The sequence below is a fragment of the Piliocolobus tephrosceles genome, chromosome 9 (genome assembly GCF_002776525.5).
Source record: "Piliocolobus tephrosceles isolate RC106 chromosome 9, ASM277652v3, whole genome shotgun sequence".
Taxonomy (NCBI): domain Eukaryota; kingdom Metazoa; phylum Chordata; class Mammalia; order Primates; family Cercopithecidae; genus Piliocolobus; species Piliocolobus tephrosceles.
In genome coordinates this window covers 15,373,748-15,397,506 of record NC_045442.1, presented here as the reverse complement: position 1 = coordinate 15,397,506, position 23,759 = coordinate 15,373,748, and the positions used below count along the sequence as shown (strand labels likewise).

Here is a 23,759-nt window from a genome sequence, read left to right as displayed (position 1 = left end):
GAATTGCTTGAACCTGGGAAGCAGGGGTTGCAGTGAGCTGAGATCACGCCACTGCACTCCAGCCTGGCAACAGAGAGAGATTCCGTCTCAAAAAGAAAAAAAGAAAAAGAAAAAACCAACTCCTTTGCCACAAGCACAGTTCACAGAGCCCTATCCCCCTAGCACAAGGCCAAGGCTTTACCCCTTTCAGGCATTCCTGTTCCTCATCGGCTTTGCTCCCTCCCTTACAAATGTTTCCTGAAGTGCATACTTTTACAAATCACCTCCACGAGATCTGAGGCACTGCTTCTAGGAATCCAACCTAAGATTGCAATCGCACCATCTATTGCAATTCGGGTCTGGATGTCTGATTTGGCCAAGATCACCAGTGCCATCTGACACAAACTCCAACAGCCCCTCTCCACCATTATCTTGCCTGACAGCTCAGCGGCATTTGTTCCTGTTGACGTGCCACCTTTTAAGACCTCTTTCCTCAACCTGTCTCTGCAACCTCTCCCCCTTCTGACCTCCAGATTGCTACATACAAGTGTCCATTTGACATTGCCATGGCATTCCACTGGTACCATGACACAAGTATAAATATGACCTACTTTACTAAATACTAAATGTCTAACTCAGTATTACTGAACTACTAATATAACATTACTCTTTAAAAGCCTGCTGACTTCCTTCTTCATCCCACATCACCATCCACAGACACCCAACTCTTCCCTGCACAAGTCCAGTCTCCCCAGCATCTCTCAAAGTTGCGTGTGAGTTGGTTCTGGCCAGCTCTTTTCAACGCCATCTCTTTCTGCTGCTCCACTTCCCTGCTCTCATTCTCTCCCCGACCGCTGCTAAAGTCCTTGCTGTACTTCAAATGTGTTACGCTGTTCCTTCTACCTAGGACGTACTCGCTTCTATTCGCCTACCTGGTAAAGTCCCAACAGCCCTTCATGATATACTCAGCACCACCTTTGCCTCACTGACTGAGCATGCAGTGCTCTTTCAGCAGGTATCACACTGTGACACCACACCCACTACATGGTAATGAGTGGCTACTTTGACTCAGCTCTGTCAACACACCCAAGTAAAAATGACTCCATCAAATCACAAATAGTAGTTTGTGCTACTCAACATCAGCAAAATGTAAAGTTACTACTTCATCACATGTGATTGAGGCAATGTGGTAGATACCGCGAGCTATTTACTAAAATTTCTTTCCTCCCAGTCTACATTTTCCAGCCTCCCTTGTGGTTAGTGTGATGAAGGAAGGAAGTCTGAGCCAGTGTGAAGTGAGAACTAATGTGTTCCACTTCCAAGCCAGGCCCGTAACTTCCCACCAGTGCTCTTCCAAGCTCTTTTCCCTTCCAGCTGACTGGCATGGAGGGGACACCCAGGATTACTAGGAAAAGAAGGCAGTGAGTCGCTGTTAGCCTGGGTCTCTGAATGACAGCCCAGAGCAGAGCCCCTGTTGATAGCAAGCAACATCCTCCTTTGTCTCATAAACAAGAAATAAACTTGTATTGTGCCTGAGTCATTATATTTTGGGGGACATATTTGTAGTAGTAGCAAGCATTACCCTAACATGGGCAGGTACCGTGGCCCACCCAAGCTAAAATAAAGGACACATTAATGCAGTCTAAGAAAACTTTAAGCTTAAAATCACTGAGTAACGTGCAGAACAAATATTTGCATTAATTCCTGAGTCAAACCCCACCAATGCTCCTCATCTCCAGGGGAGACAGTCAGGGAATCGATCCTACCCACTCTGATGTGAGCATGTATGGATTAGTCACTAAGCTGGTGAGCCACTGTAGCTGACTGCCTACCTAGGAAATTCAGCAACCTGTAGAGTAAGTGTATACTCAGGTAACTAAAATTTTTAAGTTTACATTACTTCTTTTTTTTGAGACGGAGTCTCGCTCTGTCGCCCAGGCTGGAGTGCAGTGGCCGGATCTCAGCTCACTGCAAGCTCCGCCTCCCGGGTTTACGCCATTCTCCTGCCTCAGCCTCCTGAGTAGCTGGGACTACAGGCGCCCGCCACCGCGCCCGGCTAGTTTTTTGTATTTTTTAGTAGAGACGGGGTTTCAGCATGTTAGCCAGGATGATCTCGATCTCCCGACCTCGTGATCCGCCCATCTCGGCCTCCCAAAGTGCTGGGATTACAGGCTTGAGCCACCGCGCCCGGCCTACATTACTTCTTATATGTAGATTCGGTCTTTGTATTCAGCAAAGAAAAACTCACTGATTTTCTAATAGCCCACCTGAAAATTGAGTTGTTCAAAACATGGCTTACATATATTTCCTATTAGATTGTGCTTATTCATCTTTTCACCTGCGAGCGTTAGTTTATCTGACATATAATAGGCGTTCAGTAAACGTTCCTTGGGCATTATGTAGGGAGCAATTCAAAGAAACGCAAAGCTTCATCGTTTCACTATTCCTTGTGACATTCATAATTACTTCTGGTATCACCCATCTTACAAATGAAAACACTTTTTATTGTGGGCAGTCATAATTGTATGTTATCCATCAAACAATAAAACCTTTATAGCTGAGACACATTCAGCCTGAAGATGAAGTGATATATTAACTTCTTGATCACATGCCAGAACTTACAGATGAATATGAAACAGACATCAATAATTACAGCTTGTATTGTAGCTGTTGGTTTCTAAGGCTTTAAGTTCAATGAACAAGTAAAAACTGGACAGACACACCCTTCAGAAATTAGAGGTGGAAAAAGATTACCTCATTTCATACCTGTCACATAGCAGGCCCCCTGCAGCTATTCAGCGAGAGGCAGCCCAGGGCCCAGGATGGGGTGTGGGCTGGAGCTGCCAGGACGGTGCCAGTGGGCAGGCACGGGGGAAACCTGGCAGGGGAGCACTTAGGAGCTGAGGTTTCTCTTGGGCATTACTCTCCCTTCCCCTTTCATTCCCTTGTATTCTGTTTCCTTGAGAAACCTGGTCCGGATATTAAAGCACATACTTAAATTCAATTTCTTAAAAATGTCATCTCACCTGGAAAACAAACTTTACTTGACTCTAAAAATGAGTTACTACTACTACTAATAAAAAGATAATTATTCCTCAGCTAATTCTTGATTTTACATGCACCTCTAAAAACATAGCATTCTGCATGGTATTTAATAAACTGTCTCCCAGAAGCCTATAGCTGTGTTCCAGGGATTGAGATCATGAAAGCCAATGTGGCAGGAAGCTACTCTGAAGCATCGCTGTATTTGAAGAAATTCCGGAAAGGGAACAGACACCTCCAGAATACTCACAATGGAGTAGGAGGAGATACCAAAGAGACAACACACCTCACTTTTACATTAGAGCAAAATGGTTCGATGCCTTTCCAAGTTTCCTTGTGGCAATCTCCACTGGCCACATGCTGTCATGTCCTTTACTGAAGGCAGGAATCCCTTTCCAGGAAGTCTGTGCTGATTACAGCAGTAACACTAGAAAATGTGTGTAGGTATTTTTTTCTTTTAAAACAAGCAGTGTGGAGGGAGGATGAAATAATAAAGATTAAAGCATGCAGTTCTGCAGTTCTGCACATTTTATCAAAATCTATAGAGCGCCCCAACCTCAAAAATGAAAAATGCACCTTATTGTCTCAGTATCCTACAAAGGCCAAGAATATATATTGACAAACTTATTCTAACACATATTCTACTTTCTAGCATAAAGTCACCCACTAATTTAAATTTGAAAACCTAGATACTCTGATTACATCATAATAAAAATCACTTGAGATGTACTGCCGTGGGTTTACACAGCCTTCGACTTTTCAAAGTATTTTTCGACCCGTCACCATGCTAGAAGGCACTGATGTCACAAATACCAATCTACATTTGGTTCTGGAAAAAGATTTTCATGTACATATTTTGTCCAAATATTACTATTTGTTTCATGAAAGTCAGAGCTAAGACTTTAGTAGACTGTAAATTTTAAGCCAATGAATAAACAGTTGGCAGGAAAAAATATTAAACTGACATGCAAAGCATTTGTTGCTCTGCCAGATACTAAAAATAAAAGCAACTTCTGCCAAAATGGAAAACTTGGATTCAGTTGGTTCTGGATTAGACTAGATTTCACTAACTTCAAAATGAGATCTGACATAACATCGGCTTGCCTCCTCAAACTTTATCATCTCTTAAAAAATAATGTACAGTTCTCATTTTGCTTAAACAACAACCTCAGACAATGTTTTATATTTAGCAAGATACACATTTCTTAAAAAGTAATGTCTTACCAAAAATTTGGACATTTTATAAATTATATCTTCATTTTTTGAGAATTAAATTCAAACTTGTCTTATTAAAGTTATTAATAAGCTAATAGTTAAAAGATAATATTTTAGACAAAAGGTATAAAGAAAATCAGAAGATTTTAATGGGAGTTCTAAGTTGTGACTTAAAAGTTCACGTAACATTTTATTCCTATCCTTAGCCTGCTGCTCCCTTATCTGTCAGCCTAAAAAAAAAAGTGTGTTTAAAATATGGAGTTTGAGATTTATGATCCGTTGCAGAAACCTGTTTACGTACTGATTTACAGTCTTGGCTGAGGTATTTAACTCTGTCATCAGAACTAATTATAGCAAACCTAAGATTATATATTCAATCTCTCCTTTCGGTGAAAGACATAAAATGTTCTGCTGAAAATCAGAAACATCCTGAGGGCTCCCAAACAAGAATGCACTGCCAACTTTACTTCTCAGAACCAGTGCTGTAAAGCTCAAAATTACTACTCTTTAGTAAGTTGTTTTAGCCTAAAGTACTTAAAGAGTAAATCATCGTTCCATTAATTCCATACCCAATGGCCTGAAACATATTAATCTCAGTGAACAATAACTGACGTTTACATTACTGATCTAACTCAGGCATTCTGGTAGTAGTAAATGCACATATTGAAGTTTTAGGAACCAAAGTTATTACTGATCCAAAAAGAATCCTTATTTTGCTATGACTAGAATGGAATGGACAAATGACTACATCCTTTGAGCAGCATGTGTACTCAAGGAATAATGTTCCTATGAGCAAAATGCGTAATTGCTATTAGAAAGGATAAAACTGCTCTCAAATGACATGTCAGCAGGGCCAACCCAAGACAACCTCTCCCCACAAATCTTCCCTCCAACCCCTTCTTCTGCTATACATAATGTTTTCGAGCTTTCCACAACCCATGCCCCGAAAAGAGTGAGGACTTGGGAGACGTGGCTTCCTTTATTAAATGAGCCCCCGCTACACTTAATTCTGCTGCAATGCCTGCCTTCCGCTTAGTTAAAATGTTCCCATCTACAGGAGAACCCCAAGGGGGCGCTGAGGGGGCAACTACAGGCATTGGAGCAGGCTGAAGAAGGGCTTCCTTGGCTAGACAGGATTCCAAGTCAGACCCTACAGGAGGCCACTCCGGCAAGGCCTCAATATGGGAAGTGCAACATGCCTGCAGGGGTCACTGGTCACTAAATGCTCTAAGGAGTAGAAACAGAAAAAAAAAATGAGACAGAAGCCAAAGGGAAATGCCCATATTGGGGCCCCAATGTGAGAATATCTATACCACTCGCCTGCTCAAAAATAACATTTTTAGGATTTCAGACAAAACCACTGGATTGTATAGTGAATATTTCCCCCATAATAGATTTTTAGAGGAAAGGTTTCTATACTAAAAGTCTGTATTTACCTAATTTAGCAGTTTGAAATGAATATTGTAGGTAAGTTTTACATGATCGTATCTATAAAATGGAACAAGGGATACTAAATCATAAAATAAGACTTTCCTTAAATCATAAAATAAGACTTTCCAACATTTGGTCTGGATACTGAATTAGTATGACACATAATCTTCTAAAACTTTGCTTTGCTTTCTCTATGCTGGCTTTTTTCAACTAAGTGAAAGCAAGATATGATTTTTGGATGCTTAAATAGTAGCTAGGTTCTCTTATTCCAGAACATAGAAAAAAAGCCATTAAATGTGCCACCATAAATTAATAAAATTTTGTTACTATTTTAAGTCTAAAAATAACAATAATATAATTATAATCATGATTCATTTTATATGTTTCTGAAGTTATATTATCAACCCAGAGAAGGTTTATATCAGACAGGTAGGAAACCTCTGACAACGACAAAAGAGGTGAACTGACGAAAACTATGCTGAGTGGTTCTTTACCTCTGCTGGGCACTGAGCAGGCAGGTGCCAACACACCTGGTCTTGTTCACCTGCTTGTTTTATGATTTCCCTGAGCCCCTTTCCTGTTAGAACCAGGAAATGTACATCTAATGAAAATGATTTCCCATGTTACCAATCCTCTCATTCGGCTCATTCATTCATTCAATCTTTTAAGGAAGAATGGGGAATGGGAGGAAAACCAAACAAATCAGTTCTTAGAAGGTACGAAGTTATATTATCTTGAGTTATAATTGTCTGTTTAATACAATTACACCATTTTTCTCTTCTAAGAACCATCTCATAATTTAAAGAATGACATGGCTGAGAAAGATACTTAGGAAGACATTTCTAGGCATTGCTGAATTTGAATCATCTTCCAAATACTATATTCTGCCCCTTTCTTTATTGTAATAGTTTATCTGAAAGTACACAAAAATTAATAAATTGCTTTTACTATGCAATTCTGAAATATCAAGTCTGCCTCCAGTAAAAAAAAAAGTAACTACTTTTATAACATTAAGGTCAAGTCATTTGTAAAGATAATATCAACTGAGACTTTTTGGCACTTACAACTAATCCATTATAAACAACTATCAATCTTAAAAACACAGTTCCAGTAAATGTGTAGTTACACTGGGTACAGATAAGAAAATACAAGGCCTGCATGGTAGCTCATGCCTGTAATTCCAGAACTTTGGGAGGCAGAGGCAGGTGAATTATATGAGGCCAGGAGTTCAAGACCAGCCTGACCAACACAGCGAAACTCCGTCTCTACTAAAAATACAAAAAAAAAAAAAAAATTAGTTGGGCGTGATGGCGTTCGCCCGTAATCCCAGCTACTCAGGAGGCTGAGGCATGAGAAGCACTTGAACCCAGGAGCAGTGGTTGCAGTGAGCCAAGATTGTGCTACTGCACTCTAGCCTGGGTGACAGAGCGAGTGAGGCTCTGTCTCAAAAAAAAAAAAAAAAAAAAAAATTAAGTACGAGAAGCTCACTGGCCATGCTAAACCAAATGAATGAAAAGCGCCCAAAGTGATTTTATGCTGAGGGTCCATCCATACAAATAAATAAACAAAATCCTATCCTCTTCTTTCTATATTTTTTTCTTACATTTCTTATACAAATAACAGAATGCTTCATTTTATTCACTTCAACAGGACAAAGTCCTTAAAGAAAGACTGAAAAGAGCTGATAATCAAAATCCCAAATTTTATGCTTATTTTTGTTTTAGTGCTATCAATTTTCTGATGTATTAACACAGGCAGGAAAACATTCTCAGTAAATTGAGCATCCCAGTCTACAAACGTCTTGAAGCACTCTGGCAAGTTACATGTATCCCATGTTGCTTTTGGTTTCCCATCTCTTCTTTGCTTCAAACCTAAAATGAAGAACATAAAAATCTCAATTTATTTCTTAAAATAAAAAAATACTTCACTGAACACGTTTAGAGACCAAAGCAAAACAAACAAAATTTTTTCACATACTCCAATGATTACAAAATAAACATTAAACAGGATGAAGAAACACCTCCATATTTATAATCTGATAAACATTCAACAAAGAAAAAAAATGAGTAACAGTTATACATGAAGTAGATCACAAAATATATTAGCAGAATTTCTATAATTTCTATGAAGTCAGAAGAATTACTACTAAAAATCTTAAGTAAACTCACCCCCATGCGAGTTTCTTCTTTTTTCGGGCAGCCTGTGAATTTTCAACCTCCTTTTTGGCTTTTACAAAGTTGTGGCAGGCAACTGCTTTGGCAATTTTTACACCAAGCTAAGAATTACAAAGGAGAAAAAAAAAGTGAAAATAAATATTCCAGCTAATACAGTAATCACATTTATACAAATAATTGAGAACTTATGGGTAAGAAAGCCATGTCTAGAAATTAGAAATTCTACGTTCAGTCCCTCTCAAAGTATAATGAATACAAAGATAGGACCCGTATCTCCCGTGATTCCCAATAGACCCTTTACCCTAGTTATACCAGTCTCCTGGATGGAAATCCTTCTCACACTGAGGCCCCTCGAGGGTCCACAAAGGTAGTAATGAGGATCTTCAAGCTATTTCAGCATTGCAGTAGGCTGAACAGGAATTTACCCCTGATAAGGCTGCAGACACTGACAGAGACATCAAGTTTCTTTGCTCTGGGCTAGAATTACAGCAACTCAGTATGGTCACACCAGTTATCTCATGCTGATCAGAAGCTCTGATTGGCAGTCACAGATGTGATTAATAAAACATGGGAAAGCTAATTACTACTTCATAAATGCACTTTGTATGATGGGCAACAGCTTTTAATTCACTGAGAGAAAAAAGAATATCAGGGGTACTAAGGTGAAAAGACTGGGCACCAGGACCAAAGTATTAAAGTGTCCCCTGTGCAGGGCCCTCTATGTGTGCCCCCCTTACACCCATCTGCCAGTCCTACAAGGTCCATTCACAGTGAAATCCCCCATCCCAGAATCTTCTTTAACTCAATCTAAAACAGTCCTTGTTTCTCCAGCCCTTCAACTTTCAGTTATACACTCTGCTCTACACAGCACTCCGGCTGCAGAGCTGTTCCCCCAGCAAGTATCTCCAGGATAAGCACTGTGATGATATCTTCTACTTTTAGTGTGCTCTTATTTTTAAAATGCCCACCAATGTGGACAGCTCAAGAGTACCCATTAAGAACCCAGGTTAAACAATAAAAACTAAGTACCTCTTTGGTGCTTCTTGCCTTTTCTATCCCTTGTACTCAACTGATGCATATTAGTAGACAGGCAGACTTGCAAAAAAGAAGAAATGACGTAGAAGCCACTCGAAAGTCAACAGGTTAAAGCCTAAGTTCTAGGGATCTGCTTGCCAATAGTAAGGCATGGCAGGAGGTTGAGCACATGTGTAAGCAAAGAAGCAAACTTAGGAGAGCAAGGTTTGGCACGCTTGACATGTCTTTCAGCTTAATCTTGGAGAACAGTTTCCTTTAGGATGAAATCGACAAGTAGAAATCAAGCACTGCCTGTAGTTTATAAATGAGGGCAAAAACAGATTTGATTTTTCAGTACAGTTAAGAACATATATATAAAGAACTTAGACAAACGGAAGGAAGCTGACAACTGAACTACAGTGCCAAATTGGTCAACATCAATAGGAAAGGTGCCGAAGAAAGGATGATTCATTGTAAAGCAGACTGACCTCAGTGTCTTCCCAAAACTCAAATCCCTATTTAGCAGTGCTACTGTTGTCCTCCTCTTTTTCAAAGGAATAACATTCATTCAACAAATTTTACAAAGGCATAAATGCATAATTTTGCCAGGCACTGTTCTAGGTGCTGGAGATACAGCATTGAGCAAAATGGGTTGTTTTCAAACTGTGGGGCTGGGGAGAAGGAGTCGGCAGTTACATTTGACTGCTTTAGTACTGGCTTTGTTCTTTTGGTTCTCTTTTCATTTCCAGTTCTTTATTGTAGAAAAGTCCACGTAAATCAACAAATAAAAAAAGGCTAAGAATCAAAAGCCTGTATCATCATCATCCCAGGAGAAAATGAAACTCTGGAAGGAGGCTGTGGCATAATTTATCATTAAGATGAAATTCCTATCCACTGAAAAACTATCCATTTGTCATACATGTAAAAAAAAAAATCAAGTTAACACCTGTCAACTAGTTAGGCTAGTCAACCATGCAGTATCCAACAAATACCCAACTCTCACTAGCTAACTTTTATTTCTTGTCTCGCTTTAAGTCCCTGTGGACGGGCAGGACTCTCCTCTAACTTGTGATGCCAGCATCTCAATATATGGCTTTCAGGATTATTATGGCGGAACAAGAGCTGGAGGGCCTTACAATGGCTCTTCGATGCTTTAGTTCAGTAGTGACACAAATCATTTCTGCTCAGAGCTCACTGGTCAGAACTACTCACATGGCTCCAACTAAATACAAGGGGGCTGGGAAATGTGGAGGTACAGCAGGCTCTGAAGGGAGCAGTAAATATACCTAATAAATTATCTTCTGCTGTAAATCATAGCTGGCTACTTGTGTTTAAGATGCATATAGGTCTCTCAACATTCAAGTGGACAATTCAGTCTCTTTCCTGTTCCCCATCGCCAAAAAGTAAAACAGAAAAATCTGTATTTTTTCCATTAACTCCATTCCTATCAAATGCAAATTCAGTTTTGCTAAAACCACCCACCAAAAATGGCCCACTCAGCTAGCTTCTCTTATATTTCAACTAAGACTATACTGTAAGAAACAAAAATTATCTAAGCCATATTTGCCATGTACCACATTAACAATGTGAGAAAATTATTTTTTAAAACTGTTGTCAATTAAGACATGGCTTATATTTTTCTCACTGGAATTTCCCAACATGGTTGTCCTGGTTAGGACAATCAAACCAAGCCAAAGAGCAGATCCCTATGTCTGGGCATGCAGTCATTTGACTTCAGTAGACTCTTCCCCTCGACATGTCATGTACTCTAAGAATGTAAAAGCTTTTAGTGCTCTAGCAAAGCTAAGGCCTAATCCAGCACAACCAGCATCACGGTAAATACTTACAGTATATGTTCCTTAATACAGTATATGCTTGTTAAAAATAATTCATTAGAACATATTAAACAGCCATTCACATGAGAGAGCTCCATCATTTTGTAAACTTAATAAACAACTACGTACATAGGCAACACTTTCAAACAGACCTGATCCTATAAAAGGTGTATTTTCTAACTGTATTTTACCTTGGCTTAGGTTAAAATATTCTTCAGCTGATAAAACACTAAACAAACCTGGTCTATGTATTTTCCACAGAAAGAAATCTTATAGCTTGTAATGATGATGAAAACTCATAGCCTTTTTGTGTTCTTCATATAATTAAAATGAATGTGTCTCACTTATTTCTGTGGAGAAAGAAAAAATATCCGAAAATATAAAAGGATAATAAGACCTTCTATGAAACAGGCAGTTGAGAAGAAATGGTTTCCCAGTCGAGATGACTAACCTGGGTTCCAGAATATAAAAGAATATCATGCTGTGTTACAGTATTACAAACAAATAAAATAGGCCGAAAAGAATCCCTCTTTCGCTTCTATAAAAAGAAAAATGCATCTTCATGCTCAATGTAAACATCACAAAACCTTGGTCAATGGTTTTATATTTAAAAAATGGTTTTGGGTCATCAGATAACTATAGCAACACAATGTGGAAAGAAAGTTCTTTAAATGAATAAAAATATATACAAAATTTCTTGTCTGTGTAGCCAAAGTATCAGCATTTTCCATATAGAACATCCAATATTTTGCTGCATTTTAATTAAGGTGTCTAAACATTATCACAAAGAACTGCAAATTGGTCAGAGCATGCAGTAAGGAAAATTAAGCTCTAAAGGCTTTTTATCACCATATTTCAGGAACCAAGGGTGTAAAATGTTCTAATTTGGGATATATTAAAAGCCATAAAAGGTCTTTCAAAAAGATTAATGGTACTTTGCTTGGATTTAAGATAAGGGCTTTAGCTGGTTGGAAAAGCAGGGCCCTGGCTGGACCCTTGAGGCATTCATCTTTACAGCCACTTGGAAGATTTGTAAAAGCGTCTGCATAACCTCAAGCAAATGCACGGCGACATTTTTTTAATTCCTTTCAATTTTACAGGTTTAGCGTGTGTAAATCATATTGGGTTGTAAAATAGATATAATGGCACATCCTTGTAACATAGTACAGATTTTTAAAAGACAAACTTCAAAATAAAGTTAGTTTTTCTTGCAAAATCTTGTCATTATAAAGTTTGCTGATAATCATTTGAAGCATCTGATTCAAACCGCTTAATCTAGCATAACTGTATATTTCTTATCTGTTTCAGAATATATTTTACTCATCTCAAAATTACTAGCTTGTAACAGATTTATAAAGTTTTCCTCCCTTTTGAACACTTTCAAGGCACTTATTTAAAAATACCAATTATCATACTTTAACTTTTTATGGAATAATAGGTCTCTATGAAAAATATTTATGCCATTCTCTTTTGTTCTTTAATTAAATGAAAACAGATGTTTTCTGAAGTAAAGCGGAACCATTACTGGAGTACTTAAAGTGTTAAGGTCTTTAATTTTTATATCAGTTTGGTCGACAATTCTTGATTGTCTTTACTCAAGCTCAACATTAATGTCAAGCAAGTTACCTAGGAGACGAAAGAGATCAAAGAGACAAAAACCCCTCCAATGTCTGATTAATCAAGCCTGCAAACAGCTTATTTCTTTTAGCCTGCATGCAAGTATGAAAATGAGATTCTGGGAGCCGAACATTGTGCAGATTTGTTCATTCTTATCAGAACAAAGCCAGCGGCAGCTTATTTCATGGATCATTGGCACTGTCATCAGTGCTACACAGAACGGGTGACAGCTCCTCATTTTGAGGCTTGAACAAAATTAGCAAAAAGTCGGCACAAATTAGCCTCTCATCTTTTTAGTAATATGACATTATTCATTTACTTTTTATCCAATTTTTAATTTTTTCCTTGTCAGCTATCCCTTTCTAGTGTCTCTTGCATAGCATCATAAAATGCCTTCCAAAAAACAAGCAAAGAAATAGCCAAAGTTGAAATAATGTACAAAGTTCAAGAAGCAAATAAGAAAAAGCACTTTCAATGACTGGTAATACTGTGTTTTTAAAAAATAACTTTCGAAACTCTGCACCAAGATTGATTTTTAAAAAACAGCTCAGAATGCCATGCAGCGAAGGAATTTTAAGAAACTGGTGGTATATTTCAACAAAGAATACAATGTGACCAATGTGTTTCACTCAAACCACAATTCAATATGGTATGTGCTCTAGTAAATTCAAGACATCTACATTTGAACTGGTACCTTTCCCTCCATGGTCACACCTGAGATGCCAAAGCCCTGGTGAAGCAAATAAGCTAGGCCATATCCAGTCACTTAACTCCTTCTTTAAATCAAATCATTTTCTGTTCTAAAAAATAACCTAATTTCACTGTCACCTTAAAATGTGCATGGACAGGTTTGCATATGTTTGCATGTTTGTGTACTACATATATCTATATGTATGTACAATTGTATAAACAGCTATCATTTATTTTTATACCTACAACTCCTATCACTTTATTTCAAAGCATAACCCAACAAATCCTGTTTTTAAAACACATCAGATATATATACAAATATCTTTTATCATATGTGTATATCTACATATTCATATATGTGTGCATATGTGCATATATGATTCATATACTCAACTCTGATTTCATAGTGAAATCATTTACATAACACCTGTTTTAATGATGACTATTAAGGCTTCAAATTATATGTGGATTACAGTATTCCAAAGGAGGGAGAAGATGTTCTACTGTTGAAATTACTCCTGGATACAGACATTTATATTCAAGCAACTTATGCTATTCATAAGGGAAAAAAGCATTAAAAAATTAACCATAAGCTGTTAGATGCTTTACACAGTCCCCATAAGAAAGACAGTTTTTTTAAAGAACTGTGGTACTGTTTTCAGCAATTTCTTTATCTCTGTTCTTCTAAGTAAGAAAGCCTATTAACAAGCTTTGAACTTAAAATCACATTTACAATAATGTGCCATCAACAGTTTTATAAGCTAATTAGAAAAAGATTAATTAATGACTGGCTGCTAATAAAATGGCAATCATGAAGAAAGAAACCAAGGGTGCTAAGCTTCAACTACCACCAATTAAGAGCTAATTACAAACAAATTATATATGTGTTTTGCTGTGGGCTTTAATTTACTAAAATGGTTTTAATTAAAAGAGAAAACATGCTGATTAATTGAACTGCAGAAAAAATCTACAGTATAAACTGTGCTTTGTCTGTCTCTTTAATTAGACTTGTAACATCTGAAATCTTTTAAGGTTAGTTAAAAGCACAGATAAACATAATTAAAGGAGAGCATAAGGGATGCCATTCGAGGTGATCACCCAATCATACCCCAAAGGTTAAAAGAAAACATCCTCAATGTAATGAGATCTGAATGAGCACACCTAAAAACCTTAGAGAAAAAAACCATCACTGAACACTAGCCTTATTTTTCTGATGTTAAAATGCTGCAATGTCACGGCTGTGCACAATTTTTTATGGGAACAAACATATCTTTAAACTAGATGTAAAGAAATTCATCCAGGCCCTCTCCTACTTGGGAAGACACAGCTTATTTTCCATATACTTTGCTAATTGTTGATCTACACGTAATAGCTGAATTACTTGTAAGAACTAAGGAGAACAAGGCTTCAAAGAATTAAAACAGCCCTTTAAAAGCCCCCCCCCCCCGATAATATGCGGAATGCAAAATGATACACAGAGGAACTTTTAAATTAAAAAGCACTGAAAAATGACCAAAGTTAATGAATGAGAGCGAGTTCTAGATGATCCTCAACAGACACACATACCCTTCCCAAAGGCAGAGTTCCCACCTTCCCTAGGTGGCGAATTAGCTGCTGACCAACACAAGCCTATTTGGTGAGAGGTTTTTTCCCTTCCCAGTCTCCTAGATTCTTTCTCATTGCTGATTAGTGAAATATACCAAAAAGAAAATGGTCTCCTAAACTCTACTGCTTTACTGGAAAGTGTAATAATAAGCAAACAAAAGAAAAAGTAAGGGACAGGAGGCACAGTAGTAAAATTTGAAAGAGACATAAAATATATTTTGCCGGAGAGTGCAGATATTAGATGACTCTGTATGAAATAATCATTAAAAAAAAAACAACCATTTGCTTTTACAGCAAAACCTAGATTATATTTGTCATACACATCCCTGACACTAGCAAAGAAATAACTTCCTTTCCATAAAAATAAAATGTTGATTTGGAGATATTAAATTTAAACCCTTAAAATACATATAATACTTAATGCATTTTTACTATGTTTACTCAGTCTTCAGTGGCTAGAAATCACAATTAAGACAATAGAAAAGACATGCAACCTTTCCGCAGGGTCACAGGTTCCAGTGGTAAATTGTTAGAACAGCTAATTGGAATATACCGTTAAGCTTCGTATCTGAGCAAACCGTTTTACCTCAGAAACATGGTTGTCAAGACATTTCTACACAAAGTATTCACAAAAACAGAAAAAAGATCTGCTTCACTATAACATTGTCTTTCAATTCACTTTTTTTCAGTTTTTTTTTTTTTTTTTTTTTTGATGCAAACATAATGGCATTGACTAGAGGTAACTTTAAACTTAAGTTTGAGAACATCTCTAGTTCAAAATTTAAACAAATGTTTTGAACTCCAGATACAATAACCCTCCAGGTACTCTGATCAAAATTGTATTATTTGGGGAGAGTTTTTTTTTCCCCCAGGGGGAGGGGACTTCAAGCGCCTTTTCCACCAAGGTAACAGCACTTGCATCTACATAAAACTAATAACTGAAATGAAAAGGAAGAATTGTAGTCGAACCCTCTCAAGGAAACCAAAAGCTAACAACACAAATGACTGGAAAAGTCCTCCTGAATATTAGAGCAAGTGCTACAGCATCCACAGCACTTTTGAGAAAGGACTACTTCTCAGATGTTAACATAAAATGAAAAATCTGTCTCCTCAAATGTACATATATAGTCCTCTTCTAGGAGAATGCCTTCAGATGTTCTACGCAATTGCTTTACAGAGTTTAGGCTACAAATTAACAGTCTGCCCAAATTTAGAAAGCATTTAATTCACTTAGTTATAAAATAAAACTTGAACAATTCAAACTTTATTTTTTTTAAATGGCCATTCCTACCTTCTTGAAATATTGACAAACTATTACTACTTCAACATTATTAACTTTACCTGTATTTTGAAATCCAAAAATTTAAGCAGTCTACTTCATTTATAATAAAATTAAAATTCAATTCCTGGCACAATTCATTCTGCCAATACAACATCTATAAAGAGGGTACCATTAAAATGAGATATATATATATATTTATCATTTCTACCTGTGATACACCGTGGTTACATACTCAATAATATTAAACTCAACAGCACTAAAGGCTAAAGTCATTGCCTTAGTTCCTTTTTTATAAGTTCAAAAAACGAGCTCTAAAATATGAAAAATTTTATCGTATCATGATTCTAAATCAAAGGGTTTTAGATTCAACAAAGATGGCAGTGCATTATAACCATAGGATCTCAGATGTAAATATTATATTAAATGCCTTGCAAATCATCAAAAACCAATATGATTACTCTTTGTAGCTTGTGCAAAACTTATAATGTTACAACATGAAATTCTGGTGTTTTCAAGGAGTCAGGTTTACTCTGCCGTCAAAGACCATCCTGTTTCAGCTATTTACAGAAAAAACACAATCTTTAAGGGCATAAAAAAGCTCAAATGAAATTCATAGGCAACCTCTTTTTCCCCATTCATTTCTGCCATCACACTATACAGGTATAACGGAAATCAACCTGAGCAATAGGTATGATGCTTTGGATGGCGGACACTCACTGTTCTGCAGCCAAACCAAGTTGGTTTTTATCTACAGCAGGCTAACATGAAGATGCCTAGAGAGAAATTCCCTTTTATGTGAGGTTCAATCTAAGTAATCAGTAGTAAGCAGCAACTTCTTTAACATTATTACCTTTACCCGTATTTTAAAATCCAAAATTTTAAGCACTCTACTTCATTTATAATAAAAAATTAATTTATTAAATAAAATAAACTTTATAAAATTAAATTAAAATAATTTATTTATTACAATTTTTAGTTAAGTCTGTTTCCTTAGCTAAATCTAGGCTTTAGCACTCTTAAAGTATTTGTTTCCATTGTTTTCTATAAATTGGTATGATTTAGATTTTAATAAACATAATGTATAAGAAAAGAAAGTATGAAAGCGTGGCATTTTCAATGATCATTATCAATGAATGGAATGTACATCAAACCAAGTCTGAGTTTAACAAATATGCTCAAATACTTGAATGTGTATTTTATACATATACACACACACACATATTTCAAATTAGAATAGTTTCATCAGTATGACACAAACCCAACTATATGTTTCTATTTCATCTCTCTTCCAAGACTTTTAACAAAGTATTTAATCAACAGGAGGGACAGTCTCAATCACATTACATGATAAAACCAAAGATGATGGCAAAATCTAGGCTTCAAACATGTGAACATGATTGAGTCATCCCCCCAAACCAGATTCTACACATCTTAATGTCATCATTAATTCAAGAGAACATGATTCTGGAAAACTATGTTCTTGCTCTATCACAACAGGAACACACTAACAGTCTTATTTTGGAATACCGTTTGTGTGTCTGTGGTTTTTTTTTTTTTTTTTTTTTTTTAAGAACTATTTTCAAGGCCTATTCTCAGACATGGTTCTACTTTTGGCTTCATTTTTCTCAATACTGATGCTGCCCCATTGGTTTCATAGGCTTATAAATGTTATACATCAAAAATTAGTTTCACTTATTATGGTTGGAAAAGGCTTTTAAGAACTCTGGGATCTGTGCCTCTGAGCAAAGGCTTTATCAGCAGGTCCCAGTCACTGCTGCTTGAAAAAAGAAAACGGTACTGATGAAAACCAATATACCTGATTTCCAAAAGGACACCTACCATGCACGTATACATTTAATTCATAAAGGGCTTCTGTCCCCAAACTCACACTTAGTTCTCAAAATCCCATCTCATATCCACAGTGATTGGTACCAAGGAGATAAATATGTAAAATTAAATCTCAAACCAAACTATTCATTCAAAAATTCCATTTTGATTATTCTTCACGGGTGCTTAATGAAAGTAACATCAGTATCTTTCCAATGCCTGTGTCTGAACTGCAAACATTTTCCAGATGTTTTTCCACTTATACACGGCAAAGAACAGGGCCTAAATTATTTTTCTTTTAATCAGAATGCTATAATCTGATTAAAAGAATGCTATAATCCCACATCAAATAAATTTATTTGTATGAACATAAAAAGAACACTGAGGAAAACATTTACTATTCTTACATTTACAAGTGCTGAAAAATCTCATGTATCTCTAAAGCAATCTCATTTGTCAAAAAGTGTGACACGAAATAGCCCTTAAAAAATGGAAAACATCTAGTCAGCATCATACAATTACCATTTCTAAAACTGCAGCATGACAAAAAAAAAAAAAAAAAAGAATCCTGAATCCTAATATCCTCAAAGGAAACTCACATGTCTGAAACCTCTAAGGCACTAGTTCTGTATGCTTTGACAAACAGCTTCAAACTGCACATAGAAGGAAAGCTTGCAGTGAATGGTAACGCGGCAGACAAGGACAGAGTGCACATGCAACTGCTGGTGGGCAGAATGTCACATGGTGACCCTACACCAACCCAGTGCATCATTTAGGAAAACTTTATCCAAATCCCAATTGTCCACATTTACTGAGAAATTTAACGAAGACACATAAAAGATTCTATAATCCAATAGCTCACTTAAGCCAAGTTTTAGATTTAGTTTGCCAGGTGACGATTAAAAGTACAATGAGGTCATATTTTAAAGATCAAAAGGAATTTGGCAGTCACCATAATAAAAACTGTCACAAGCAAGAAAATCAGCAACGGACACTAAAACAAACGGGAAAAACATGAGAAAGAGAACATTTACACAGTCTCAGATTATCTCCTAACTCCCCACAAGATACTTATTTATTCCAAAGGAAGAAATTATAATGTCACAGTGGAGAAATCTGGAGACACTACCTGAAGTAGTTAATCAAAGTAACACCATCAGGAAAGGGACAAAGAGACTGCATGAGTCTCTGGATCGCTGACACTGAGAAACACACATTACTACCAGGATTTTCCTGCCAAAAATGCACAACCTAAAATTAATCATGAGGAAACAGCAGACAATCAAAATTGTAAGGGACATGCTACAATGTAACTGGCCTCTTCAGAAATATTAAGGTCCTGAGAAACAAAGAAAGACTGAGGAAACATTCCAGATTAAAAAACTAAAGAAACATGATGACAAAATGCAAAGTCATTGACCAGGAAAAAGAACTTTCTTTTGCTATAAATGGAATTAGTGGGACACCTGGCAAACTTAAATAAATTATGTCAAACTAGAAAACATGAAGTCAAATGTTGTAAAATGTTAGTATTTCCGGTATCTGAGGGAAAGGTAAATAGGAAATCTTTTTACAAATTTCTCAATTTTTTGAAAGTCTGAAATAATTGCAAAATATAAAGGATGCTGTTTTTTTGTTTTGTTTTGTTTTAAGTAAAATGTGTTCAACTCAAAACTTCAGCATTACTAACTCTACTAAAAGGAACATAGAACCTGCAGTAAAATAAATGCTTCTTTGTGAATTCCCCTTGTTTCAGATGGGGGTACTAATAAGCAGAAAAAGATAAAAAGATGGACAGTTGTGCATAGATCACACGGAGTCCACATTTTAACCCTGAAGACTAGGCTTTGCCTTACCTTTTCTTCCTTTAGCAAAGCAAACTCTGAGGAAACTGACTGACTTGGGGGATTCTGCTGGTCAGTCACTTGCTACTTGGAAGAGATCACACAATACGCAACTCTGGGATCTTCCAAAAGGAAGAATGGACAAGTAACGGCAATAGGACACCAGTTTGTTAAGTCCTGTGATCCTGAAGAGACCAGCGAAGAGAAAAAATCCATACCATTTCGAAGAACAATAGGGCAGCCATACTCTATGTCTCTGTTGGTTTTTCTTATGCGCCTGTCTTACACTTTACTCGGAACTATCTCACAGACTCCAGAGCAGCCAGCATCTGACAGCAACTGGTAACACATTTCCAGAATTGTTAAAGGGATTCAAGAGACACTTGTTCAACATATGGCAGGACATGGAATACTTCATCATAACTAGTAATGCATTTAAGTATCAGTTCTCTAGAAGGTTCTGTTTCTGATCCAAATGAGGCAGATATTCAGACCAGACTTCCACCAGCTTCTGCATCCCTAGGGACTGGTTACTGCTGCCTTGTGTGCTTTTCAGTCCCTGAAAGCTCCCTTAAATCTTCAGCCACTCCTCACTATACTCCCCCATCCTTAGAGCCAGAAAGGTATCTACGCATTGGAGTCTCTTCCAACCCCACAGGCACTGCCCCTCCCCACCATTTCCCGACATTTTCATGGTCAACTATCCAAAATTTGGAGATTAGATATACTACTGGTATAATTTTGCTATACTTTCAAGTACAATTACTTGAAAGTATATACTATACTTAGAAGTAACTATACTTCCAAGCTGGTCAAGAAACAAAGCCACTATTTCTAAAAGCCTTTCTATGGAAATAACAGTTTCAAGTGCCAAAAGAGTCTACTCACTAACAAACAAAAGAGACTATGTTTGTTGAATAGAATTTTAAAGACGATTTTCAGCACAGATCTCATTATAGGGAGAAGGACTTCTACTTTATTCATATTGAAGAAGCCACTGTAATAACAACTAACACTGAAATCCTACTGAGTTTGTGGCACCATTCAACACACTTTCAAATTCACTTTATTAAAATGAGATACCTGTACCTTTCAATTCTAAAATAGATTAATAAAATGTTGTTATACACAATGAAAGCTATACTCAATGAATCAAAATATGGCTGCCTTAGAGATGAAATAGAGTAATGGTTAAACTGTACGCACAAGAACTTATAAGATGGGAAGGGGAGAATTGTATCTTATAAGAAAAAAAAAAACAGTGAAAATACTTTGTGATCTAGCACTTTCACTTCTGGGTACATACCCAAAAGAACTGAAAGCAGGCATTCAAACAGATATTTGTACACCAATATTCATAGTAGCATTTTTCATAATGGTCAAAAGGTAGAAGTAACCCAAGTGTCCACTGAAAGATGAATACATAAGCAAAATGCAATATAAACCCAGAATGTAAGGAGTGCATACAATGGAGTATTATTCAGCCTTAAAAAGGAAAGGAATTCTGACACATGCTGCAACATGGAGTAAATCTGAGGATACTATGTTAAGTGAAACATGCCAGATGCAAATGGACAAATATTAAATAATTTCACTTATATGAGATACCCATAGCAGTCAAATTCATGGAGACAGAAGAGTGGCTGTCCAAGGCTGGGTGGAGGGGAGAATGGGTACAGAGTTTAATGGGTACAGAGTTTCAGTTCTGCAACACAAAAAGCTTTGGAGGAAGATGGTGATGGTTGGATAACAATGTGAATGTATTTAATGCTACTGAACTGCACAGTTAAAAATGATTAAGATGGTAAATTTTATGTTACGCACATTTTACAATTAAAAAATACCTTATATAAAATGCCAGCTTATTTTCTGAAAGGCCAAATGACTGCAATTTGTGTTATTTCTTGACTATTTCCCTAAATTAAGTCCACAGCTTTATAATTTCCTTTACATTAGTCATTAATATATATTCTCTCTCACACACACACAAACACATTCACACACATTATACACAGAAGTATTTAATGTGACAAATGATTTTAAAAGGTTTAAAGAAAAAAATATAATTTCTGAATCCCCTTTCTGAACTTGTTTTTCCCTATGCCAAAAAATTCACAAGATACTTAAAGCCTGCAGTCAAAAAAAAAAACAAAACGAAAAATGCAAAAATCACAACAAACATCCATCCACAGTAGATATTTTTACATCAGATCTAACGATGGAAGAGTGCAACAGTACTTCCATAGAAGAATTTGCTGAAATCACAAAGTTATCTCTCGTCTCAGTTTAGGATAAAAAGTCCACCTGCAAGTCAGAATAGCAAGTGTGGCCAGTAATTTACCCAGATAACCCATGATGCTCTCTATGTAACAAAACACTATGGAGTAGTTTAAGTCTGAGGTGAAGGAGGGAAGGATCAAGGCACTAAAAAAGACTAGGGTGGAAATTTTTTCCTAGAAAGGAAAAAAAGGAATTACAAAACAACAAAAATAATAAAAACACCTGCCAATATGAGCTCTTTAATCTATACTGATATTAATTCTCAACTGGGGGAATTTGCCCACACCCCACCTCCAGGAGTATAAGTCAGAATCTTCTTGTGGTCTTCTGTACTTGGAAAAAGAATACCCAATATATCTATTAGTTTTACACTATAGAAAAAAAGAAAAAAGACTCAAAATTCTTTAGGGCTGAGGGGGGATGTGCTGAGCAAACAGTAAGAAAGCATTTTACCAAGGGTTAAGAAAAGGTTGAGGGATGTGACCTTAGAATACACAGTTGCCCTCAGAGTTCAAATGAGTTAAAGATGCAAATGGAAAAGAAAGCTAGCATTTTAATCATACCTGAAACAAACCTCTCTGATCTAGGTAAAATCTAAGGTTCAGTATCAATCATGGATTATTTCTAGCAAGAGTTTTAGACCAGAATGATTTAAATGACAGAATGAGAGAGAAGAAAATGGACAAAAAGGAAAACCTTAGATGAAATATTTTAATACTGAACTTATTAATGATCATAAAAAGAATACACATTCATTTTAGAAAATTTGAAAACACAGAAAATGTGTAACCCATTTGACTCACCTCTCGAGTAGCTAGCTGGTTGCTAAGTTCCTCAGCCTTCTCAATATTCCACTCCTCCACAGCCTGGTCTATCCTCTTTTCAAGGCCTGACTAGAAAGAAAAGAAACCTAAAATTAAGGGCAGGAAGAAAAGCAAACATTTGCTAGCCAAGACCATGTCACAGGATTATACTGAATGTGTTATACATGTAGACCATTTAATTCTCACAGTAACACCAGAAGGTAGCTGCTACCATTCCCATTGGTACTGGCTGAAACAGTAAATGGCTTACCTGAGGTCATATAACTTCTTGAACTAATAAAAATAAGATGCAAATCCAGATTTTTTGTGAATCAAAGCCTATGCTTTTCCTTAATAACAACAATAATGTTGATGACAACAATAGCTAAAAATTATGGAGTGTTTATTACGTGGCAGATTCTGGGCTTAGTACTGTAAGACGGCTCATTTAATTCTTATAACAACACCATGAATAATAATGCTATCCTGTTTTAAAGGTGAGGAAACAGAGCCTGAGACTCCTGAACTTGGCCAAAGCCACAGTCTGTAAGTAGTAAAGCCATCACATGAATTCAGGTTTGCTCAGAGCCTGCATTCTCAACCACAAGTTTCTTCTGTCTCTTTTCTTACTGCCCATTCCTATAGCTCAAGACTTTCAATCAATAGCCTCCATAGTCTTTGACTATGACCATTAGGCTGAATATTAAACAGCAGAGGAAAATTACACATAAGATTGATTTTATTTTCTTATGTATATGTTTTTATTTACTAAAGATACTTCAGGAAATTATAATTAATATTTTCATGGGATTACCAAACAGACTAGGGTAGAATGCATCACACATTTATAAAAAGATGCTTAGACTTAAATAACTGCAGTTCTAGCTTGTGAAAATAGTTACTACAGATAATAAAAAATTTAAAATATGGTCTAATATATGCTTCTTAGAAGCAAATTTTATCCCAACAATGTCTTATCTAGTCTCTTAACTTCCACATTCACTGTTAATACTCTACCTCTTACAGACTTCTCCTTATTTAATAACAGAAGTCCTAAGAATGTCTCTTCCATCAGCATATTGCTTGATTATGCCAGTCAACTGAGAGAATTCTGTTCCTGT

The 23,759-nt window shown here is 36.5% G+C and overlaps 1 protein-coding gene across 6 annotated transcripts in view; it reads right to left on the bottom strand.

Annotated features, from left to right (window-relative positions):
• Positions 1–2,462: 2,462 nt before the first annotated feature.
• FAM204A (family with sequence similarity 204 member A) overlaps positions 2,463–23,759 on the bottom strand; it is a 37,541-nt gene continuing 16,244 nt past the window's right edge. For all 6 annotated transcript variants that reach the window (XM_023224336.1, XM_023224338.1, XM_023224337.1 and 3 more), the window contains 3 exons: positions 22,639–22,728; positions 7,836–7,942; positions 2,463–7,538 (listed from right to left, as the gene is read on the bottom strand). In XM_023224336.1, the coding sequence (XP_023080104.1) occupies positions 7,487–7,538; positions 7,836–7,942; positions 22,639–22,728 (249 nt within the window). In that variant the 3' untranslated portion in view covers positions 2,463–7,486. The remainder of the gene's footprint in view (positions 7,539–7,835; positions 7,943–22,638; positions 22,729–23,759) is intronic.